The sequence below is a fragment of the Vombatus ursinus genome, unplaced genomic scaffold (genome assembly GCF_900497805.2).
Source record: "Vombatus ursinus unplaced genomic scaffold, bare-nosed wombat genome assembly UNPS02007612.1, whole genome shotgun sequence".
NCBI lineage: Eukaryota > Metazoa > Chordata > Mammalia > Diprotodontia > Vombatidae > Vombatus > Vombatus ursinus.
Window position 1 is genome coordinate 7,250,595 of NW_020947390.1, and position 9,813 is coordinate 7,260,407.

The 9,813-nt window shown below is 36.4% G+C and overlaps 1 protein-coding gene across 1 annotated transcript in view; it reads right to left on the reverse strand.

Annotated features, from left to right (window-relative positions):
- Window positions 1-347: 347 nt before the first annotated feature.
- CASP4 (caspase 4) overlaps window positions 348-9,813 on the reverse strand; it is a 43,100-nt gene continuing 33,634 nt past the window's right edge. Inside the window, exons 8-9 of the mRNA XM_027849586.1 lie at window positions 2,440-2,543; window positions 348-1,922 (exon numbers count right to left, since the gene is read on the reverse strand). Of these exons, the coding sequence (XP_027705387.1) occupies window positions 2,445-2,543 (99 nt within the window). The 3' untranslated portion in view covers window positions 348-1,922; window positions 2,440-2,444. The remainder of the gene's footprint in view (window positions 1,923-2,439; window positions 2,544-9,813) is intronic.

The following is a 9,813-nucleotide window of genomic DNA, read 5'->3' on the forward strand; positions in this document are numbered from 1 at the left end:
TGTGTATTCAGTCATTTTTCAGTCACACCTGACTCTTTGTGACCCCATTTTGGGTTTTCTTGGCAAAGATACTAGAGTGGTTTGCTATTTCCTTCTCTAGCTCTTTTTTATACATGAGGAAACTGAGGCAAACAGGATTAAATGATTGCTTAGATTCACCTAGCTAGTAAGTGTATGAAGCAGGATTTGAACTCAGGTTTTCCTAACTCCAAGTCCAGTGTTGTAGCACTGCACCACCTAGCTGCATGGCATAGGTAGTATCATTGACCAAACTAAGACCTAAATGACCTTTCTCCTCTCACGCCATGTGAAATTTAATCCTCTCCTGAAGAACAAGAGGTCAGTAATTTATTTGTTTTTGTCTTTATTAGAATTTTAGACAAGATCTAATACAATTTTAATTTTTTTATTTATTTTGTTGTACCACCTAAATCCCTCACCCCAATGTCTTACAGAGAAATGAATTCTTTTAGAAACATATTTTTTTTAAAAAAAGAGCAATTAGGAGTTCAACAAAACTAAACAATATATTGAAAAAGTCTGATATCATCTGTACTGTTGCATAGAACTCATAGTCCTCTACCTCTGCAAAGAAGTTGGTGGAAGTATCTTCTTATATCTCTTTTTTGGAAACAAGCTTGTCATCATAATAATTTTGTGACATTCCATTGGTACTTTGTTCTTTCTATTAACAGTATTGTAGTCATTATGCGTTTTGTTTTTCTCATTCTGCTTCATTTACTTCAGTTCATATAAATCTTTACATGCTTCTCTATATTGATAATAATTAGATTTACTTACAGCACAGTCATATTTCATTGCACTCATGTACTGCAATTTGTTTGCCTATTCTCCAACTAAAGAACATCTATCTTGTTGCCAAAATTTTGTTGCCACAAAAAAAGCTGCTATAAATATATCGGTATATGTGTGTCCTTTATTTTTTCCCTTTAACTTCCTTGGTATATATGCCCACCACTGGTATATATGCTTAGCACATGTTTACCTAAAAGACAATTTTACAGAGAATTCACACAAAGCAAGCATTCACAAGGAGGTCAGAAGAAGTGATACAAGGACAATCTCAAGGTCTCTCTGAAGAACTTTGGAATAGATTGAATACCATGGGAGACACTAGCAAAGTACCATTCCACTTGGCTTGCTCACATCAAAGAAGTACTGTCCTCTATGAACAAAGCAGAATTGCAGTAGCTCAAAAGAAAATGAGATGAACAAATTTAGAAACATTTCCATTCCAAATGTTCATGTGTACTACCTGTGCCTGTCCTGTGGTCAAGCCTTCCAAGCTCATATTGGTCTGATCAGCTACAGTTGAACACACTGTACCTTGATTGATTGATTGATATAGTGATGCCAAATTTGGTCCTCTTCAAGAATGAAGGACAACAACCAATCAACTAGCACTGGAGGCTCTGGATCCAGGAGGATGGTCATTTTAGTGACTTAATTTGAGTAATCCAAAAGTACTCTCCAAAAATACTGGACTAATTCACATCTTGACCAACAATGCATTAATGTGTCCATCTTTCCACAATCCTTCCGATATTGATTATTTGCATGTTAATAACTTATATTAATTTTATGGGAGTGAGGGAAAACCTCAAGGATCTTTAGTCTTGCATATATCTTATTATTGATTTGGAACATTTTTAATGGTGTTATGAATAGTTTGGATTCTTCTTTGGAGAACACCTTAACTAATTATCCAAAGGAGAATGCTTTTGGTCTCATATATTTCTATTGGTTGCCTAAATATCTTGGATATCAGACCTTTATTAGAAATATCACATATGTGTGCATGTATATATTCCCAATGAATCCTTTCCCTCCAATCCTAGTTGCATCAGTAAATGTTCTTCTGAAATAGGTGGATACATAAGGTCCCAGCTACTTGAATTTTCCTAAAGAAAAAAACAGAAAGAATAAATGTGAGTACAGATGGCAGCTGATAAATGACTTGAGACTAATATCTGAAGTAGAAAATACCCTAATCAAAGTATGATTTCCTAGTCATCCCCAAGTCTGATAAAAAGAGGGAATAATTGTAGACTTTAGCAATTGTGTGTCAGAACAAACATGGAGCTTGATTGTTTTTTGAGCAGAGGGATAGTCCTCCCTGGTTGACAGCAGAACTGAAGATTGTTTTACCACATTAATTATTAACCATGCAGTTTTCTCATATTTATTATGTCATACCTTCCCCAGCCTCACAAAAATTCAGTGTGTCAAAGACCACCTCAAGTGCAGACAAATAACAATGGTTGCATTGCAGTAGCATAGCCATATTTTTCTGAGCTTTCCTCATCTCTGACAGATGCCTAAGCAGGGTGGTGTTGCTCCCCAACATACACGTAAATTCATACACATTTCACCTTTTCTGCTGTTTCATACTTTACAAGGGCTGCTAAAGGTACTTACTAGGTTTAATTGCCTGGAAAGAGGTAGAAATATCTGGTCATGGACAGTCTTTCAATGGTGGGCATTTGGGTCTTAACTTTGGGAGTTTCAAATGCATTCTGAACCTAAAAAAGGCAAAAAGAAGGCTCTGAGGCAGTCATCTTAAGAAAAGAAAGAGACAGAAGGAGAAAATTATAGTATAAAATAAGATGGAATAGCTGAGCTTGTTGATATTTGTTTGAGCCTATGGGTCCTTAGAAAGCATAATAACCTACTTCTTTACAGGGCATCATTTCTGTAAGCAAAAGTCTTCACTTTACAGTTACTCATCCACTCTCCTGATATTCTGAGCCCTAAACATAACCACCAATGATCTTTCAGAACTTGAATCACTAGGATACTAGCCTCAAACACATGACCATTACTCCTTACAAGAGCTTAACCCCAGAAAAACCAATTCTTAGATGTTCTTTTTTTATTAATTTATTTTGATTTATCAATAATCACTTCCATATGCTTTTGAGTTTAAAATTTTTCTCCCCCTTCCTCCCCACCACCCTCCCCAAGACAGTGCACCATCTAATATAGGCTATACATTTACATTCATATTAAACATATTTTCACATTAGTGATGTAAGTAAAAATTAAAACCAGTAGGAGGAACCATCAGAAAGAGGAAACAAAACTCAACAGAAGAGAAAAAAAATAACAATTCGACTTCCATAGTTCTTTCTTTGGATGTGGATAGCATTTTCCATCACAAGGCCTCTGGAGATATCTTAGATCCTTGTATTGCCAGGAAGGGTTAAGTTTATCTATATTAGTCATCACACAACGTGGCTGTTATTGTGTACAATGTTCTCTTGGTTCTGCTCACTTCACTCAGCATCAGACCATACAAGTCTTTCCAGGTTTTTCTGAAGTCAGCCTGTTCACCATTTCTTATAGCACAATAGTATTCCATCACATTCATATATCACAACTTGCTCAGCCATTCCCCAATTGATAGGCATCCCCTCAATTTCCAATTCTTTGCCACCACAAAAAGAGCTGCTATGAATATTTTTGTACTTGTGAGTCATTTTCCCATTTGTGTGATCTCTTTGGGATATAGCCCTAGAAGTGCTATTACTGGGTCAAAGGGTATGCACATTTTTATAGCACTTTGGGCATAGTTCCACATTGCTCTCCAAAATGGTTGGATCATTTCACAACTCCACCAACAATGCATTAGTGTTCCAATTTTCCCACATTTTCTCCACCATTCATCATTTTCTTGTTTTGTCACGTTGGCCATTCTGATAGGTGTGATATGGTACCTCAGAGGTGTTTTGATTTGCATTTGGCTAATCAATAGTGATTTAGAGCATTTTTTCATATGACTATAGATGGCTTTAATTTCTTCATCTGAGAACTGTCTTCATATCCTTTGACCATTTATCAATTGGGGAATGGCTTGTATTCTTATAAATTTGACTTAATTCTCTATATATTTTAGAAATGAGGCCCTTATCAGAGAAACTGGTTGTAAAAATCCTTTCCCAATTTTCTACCTTCCTTCTCATCTTAGTTGCATTGACTTTGTTTGTACAAAAGCTTTTCAATTTAATCAAATTTATCTATTTTGCTTTTTGTAATGTTCTCTATCTCCTATTTGGTCATGAATTCTTCTGTTCTCCATACATCTGACAGGTAAACTATTCCTTGCTCTCCCAGTTTGCTTATAGTATCAGTCTTTATATCTAAATCATGAACCCATTTTGACTTTATTTTGGTATATGGTGTGAGATTTTGGTCTATGTCTAGTTTCTGCCATACTCTTCCAGTTTTCCCAGAAGTTTTTTTCAAAGAGTGGGTTCTTATCCCAGAAGCTGGGGTCTTTGGGTTTATCAAATAATATATAAGTTGCTATAGTCATTGACTACTGTGTCTTGGATACTTAACCTACTCCACTGATGAACCATTCTATTTCTTAGCCAGTACCAAGCAGTTTTGATGATTGCTATTTTATAATACAATTTAAGATCTGGAATGGCTCGGGCACCTTCCCCCACATTTCTTTTCATTAGTTCTCTTGATATGCTGGACCTTTTGTTCTTCCAGATGAATCTTGTTATTATTTTTTCTAACTCTATAAAATAATTTTTGGTAGTTTGATTGGTATGGCACTGAATAAGTAAATTAGCTTCGGTGGTATGGTCATTTTTATTATATTAGCTCAGCCTCCCCATGAGCAACTGGTATTTTTCCAATTATTTAGATCTGACTTTATTTGCATGAAAAGTGTTTTGTAATTGTGTTCATAGAGTTCCTGGGTTTGTTTCAGGAGGTAAACTCCTAAATATTTTATAATGTCTACAGTAAGTTTAAATGGAATTTCTCTTTCTATCTCCTGCTGTTGGGCTTTGTTGGTAATATATAGAAATGCTGATGATTTATGTGGGTTTATTTTATAGCCTGCAACTTTGCTAAAGTTGTCTATTATTTTAAGTAATTTTTTACTTGATTCTCTGGGATTTTCCAAGTATAGCATCATGTCATCTGCAAAGAGTGATAGCTTTGTTTCTTCTTTGCCTATTCTAATACCTTCAATGTCTTTTTCTTCTCTTATTGCTAAAGCTAACATTCCGTGATAACGGACATTCTTGTTTCACCCCTGATCTTATTGGAAATGCTTCTAGCTTGTCCCCATTACATATTATGCTTGCTGAAGGGTTTAGATAGATGTTATTTATTATTTTAAGGAAGACTCCATGTATACCTATGCTCTCTAGTGTTTTTAATAGGAATGGGTGTTGTATTTTGTCAAAAGCTTTTTCTGCATCTATTGAGATGATCATGTGGTTTCTGTTAGTTTTGGTGTTGATATGATGAATTATGCTGATAGTTTTCCTTATATTGAACCAGCCCTGCATTCCTGGTATAAATCTTACCAGGTCATAGTATATTATTCTTGTGATAAGTTGCTGTAATCTATTTGCTAATATTTTGTTTAAAATTTTTGCATCTATATTCGTTAGAGAAATTGGTCTATAATTTTCTTTCTCTGGCTTGACTCTTCCTGGTTTAGGTATCAGCACCATATTTGTATCATAAAAAGAATTTGGTACAATTCCTTCTTCACCTATTTTACCAAACACTCTATATAGTATTGGAATTAATTGTTTTTCAAATGTTTGATAGAATTCACATGTAAATCCATCTGGCCCTGGAGACTTTTTCCTAGGGAATTCATCAATGGCTTGTTCAATTTCTTTTTCTGAGATGGAGTTATTTAAGTATTTTACTTCCTCTTCTGTTAATCTGGGCAATTTATATTTTTGTAAATATGACATTAACATTGTCAAATTTGTTGGTATATAGTTGGGCAAAATAATTCCTAATTGTTGTTTTAATTTCCTCTTCCTTGGTGGTAGCTTCACCCTTTTCATTCTTGATACTAGTAATTTGGTTCTCTTCTTTCTCTTTTTTTAATTAGATTAACCAAAGGTTTATCTATTTTATTGGTTTTTTCATAAAACCAGCTCTTAGCTTTATTTATTAGTTCCATAGTTTTCTTAATTTCAATTTTATTAATTTTTCCTTTGGTTTTCAATATTTCTAATTTAATGTTTAATTGAGGATTTTTAATTTGTTCTTTTTCTAGTTTTTTTTAGTTGTATGCCTAATTCATTGATCTCCTCTTTTTCTATTTTATTTATGTAAGCATTTAGAGATATAAAATTTCCCCTAAGAACTGCTTTTGCTGCATCCCATAAGTTTTGGTATGTTGTCTCATTATTGTCATTCTCTTGAATGAAATTATTGATTGTTCCTATGATTTGTTGTTTGACCCAATCATTTTTTAGGATTAGATTATTTAGTTTCCAGTTATTTTTTTAGTCTATCTTTCCATGGCCCTTTATTACATATAATTTTTATTGCATCATGATCTGAAAAGGATACATTTACTATTTCTGCCTTTCTGCACTGGATTGTGAGGTTTTTATGCCCTAGTACATGATCAAGTTTTGTGTATGTGCCATGTACCACAGAGAAAAAAATATATTCCTTTCTATCCCCATTCAGTTTTCTCCACAGGTCTATCATACCTAACTTTTCTAATGTTCTATTCACCTCTTTAACTTCTTTCTTGTTTATTTTGTGGTTAGATTTATCTAGTTCAGAGAGGGGGAGGTTGAGGTCCCCCCCTAGTATAGTTTTGCTGTCTATTTCTTCCTGTAATTCCCTGAACTTCTCCTCTAAGAATTTGGATGCTATACCATTTGGTGCATATATGTTTAGTAATGATATTACTTCATTGTCTATGATGCCTTTTAGCAGGATGTAGTTTCCTTCCTTATCTCTTTTGATAAGATCTATTTTTGCTTTTGCTTTGTCTGAAATCAGGATTGCTACCCCTGCTTTTTTTACTTCAGCTGAGGCATAATATATTTTGCTCCAGCCTTTTACCTTTACCCTGTATGTGTTGCTCTTTTTCAAATGTGTTTCCTATAAACAACATATTGTAGGATTATGGTTTTTAACCCACTCTGCTATACGCTTCCGTTTTATGGGAGAGTTCATCCCATTCACATTCACAGTTATGATTACTATCTGTGTTTTTTTCTCCATCCTTTTCCCCCCATTTATGCTTTTCTTTATCCTTTCTCCTCCCCCCCACTAGTGTTTTGCTTTTGATCGCCGCTTCTTTCAGTCCCACCTCCCTTCTATTATCCCTTTCCCTTTTCTTCCCCTTTACCCTTACTGCTTCTTCCATCCCTTCTATCTCCCTCCCTTTTCTTTACCCTTTTCCCTCCTGCCTACAGATTTCTATACCTAACTGATTGTTATTCCCTTCTTGAGCCAAATCTGATGAAAGTAAGGTTCAGACAATGCTCATTCCCCTCCCTTCTTTACCTCTGCTCTAATAGGTTTTTGTGTCTTTTCCTATAATGTAATTTACCCTTTTCTGCCTCCTCCTTTCTCAGTACATTTTCTTAGCTCAGACTAATCCACTTACTTGGATCCATTTAACCTATTTGATTATTTTTTTTTTATCATTACATCAAAGTCAACTTATATCCAACCCCTTTATGTATACTCCTTTAACATGGTATAATAGCAATACAGTTCTCAAGAGTTGCAAGTGTCATCTTCCCTTGTAGGGATGTAAACATTTTGCCCTTATTAACAATATATTGTATCTTTCTGTCCCATTTACCTTTTTATGTCTCTTTTGAATCTTGTACTTGAAGATCAAATTTTTTGTTGAGCTCTGGTCTTTTTATCAGGAAGGTTTGGAAGTCCCCTATTTCATTGAATATCCATCTCCTTCCCTGGAAAATCACTCTCATTTTTGCTGGGTAGTTAATCCTTGGCTGCATTCCAAGCTCCTTTGCCTTACGGAATATCACGTTCCACGCCTTGTGGTCTTTTAATGTAGAGACTACAAGGTCCTGTGTAATCTTGACTGTGGTTCCATGATATTTAAATTGTTTCTTTCTGGCTGCTTGCAGTAATTTCTCTTTAATCTGGTAATTTTGGAATTTAGCTATTATATTCCTTGGCATTTTTAATTTGGGATCTCTTTCAGGTGGGGAGTGGTGGATTCTTTCTATAGTTATTTTGCCTTTTGGTTTTAGGACTTCAGGGCAGTTTTCCTTTATGATTTCCTGAAGGACATTGTCCAGGCTCTTTTTTTATCATGATTTTCAGGTAGGCCTATAATTTTTAAATTGTCTCTCCTGGACCAATTTTCCAGGTCAGTTGTTTTACCCATGAGGTATTTTATGTTTTCATCTAATTTTTCATTTTTTTGTTTCTGTTTGACTGATTCTTGCTCTCTCATAGAGTCATTAGTTTCCATTTGTTCAATTCTAATTTTTAACATTGTTTTCTTCTGTTAGATTTTGTACTTTCTTCTCCAATTGGCCAATTGTATTTTTAAGGGATTTATTTTCTTAAGTGTACTTTTTTTCCAGTTAACCAATTATATTTTTAAGGGATTTGTTTTCTTCAGTGCACTTTCTTTCCAGTTGGCCAATTGTGTGTTTTAGGGACTTGTTTTCTTCAGTGTACTTTTTTTTCCAATTGACCAATTATACTTTTAAAGGACTCCTCTACCTCTCTCATTTGACTTTTAAAGTCCTTCTGGAGTTCTAAGGAGGCTTTTTGGGCTTCAGACCAGTTCATATTCCCTTTTGATGTTGCAGATGTGGGTTTGATGACAGTGCTGTCCTTCAAAATTTCTGTCTTGGTCTTCACTCATCTCATAATATGAGTCTATGGTATGTTTCTTTTTACTCACGTTGTTTCTTTGTTCCCTGGCCTTTAAAGAGTTTAAGCTCTCCTGCTGGGGAGCAGAGGGCACTGACCCAGGCTTCTTGTGTTGGGAGTCTAGGTCTCGGTCACTGGCTTTGTGTGCTGGGTCCTCTGATGTTGGCAATTGGAGGTTGTAGGGTTCTGGCAACTTATCTGGTGTTGGGCTGGAATCAACAAGAGTGGGACTTTCAGGGAAATCTAGGTCTCCTGCTTTTCCTTTCCTTTAGCTTTGTTTAGCTCCTTTTAGATAAGTGCTGCCAGGTGTTTATCTGCCTGGGGCCCCTTGCAGTGCTGCCTCCCTTATTTCTGTTGAGGCACTGGTAGACTTCTTTGCTATAGAATGCCGAGGCACCTGGTGGTTTTCTGAGCTGATTTCCACCAGTTACCCCACCCTCACTTAGGCACTCGGAGGTACAGCTGTTGGTGTTTGCCTGCTCAATCACCTGGGCTTCGGGATCTCCTCCTGGTTGTCAGTTGGAGGCTGTAGGGTTCTGACAGCTTACCTGGTGTTGGGCTGGAATCAACAAGGCTGGAACTTTTGGGCAACTCTAGGTTGCTTTCTTCAGCTCCTTTCAGACAAATGCTGCCGGGTGCTTGTCCGCCTGGGGCCCTTTGTAGTGCTGCTTCCCTTATTTTTGTTGAGGCACTGGGAGACCCATTTGCTGTAGAATGCCTAGGCACTAGAATCTCCTCCTGGTGTGCTAAAATGTGTCTTTCCTCTAGCTGGCTGGGCAGCTCCCAGTTCCATAGTGCTCCCCTTCCCCGAGGATAAGAGGGGCCTTTCCCATTAATCCCTCTAGCTACCTGGGCTACTGTACTGCTGCACCCCATCTGTCTTCTGGTTCAGCTGTTCCAGGGTTTTTTCTGGGGTGATATTTTCTGGGTTTTCAGAGGTTGATAGGGGAGGGTGAGAGCAACTACCTTTTTACTCTACCACCTTGGCTCCCAGAACAGCAAGTCTAGATGTTCTGATGCATGATCATGACCCTGACTTCTAAGGCAGTGACCTTTGAACTTTTTTTTCCCCAAACAGTCTGATTCTCAAGCTCTCTCTCTCTCTCTCTCTCTCTCTCTCTCTCTCTCTCTCTCTCT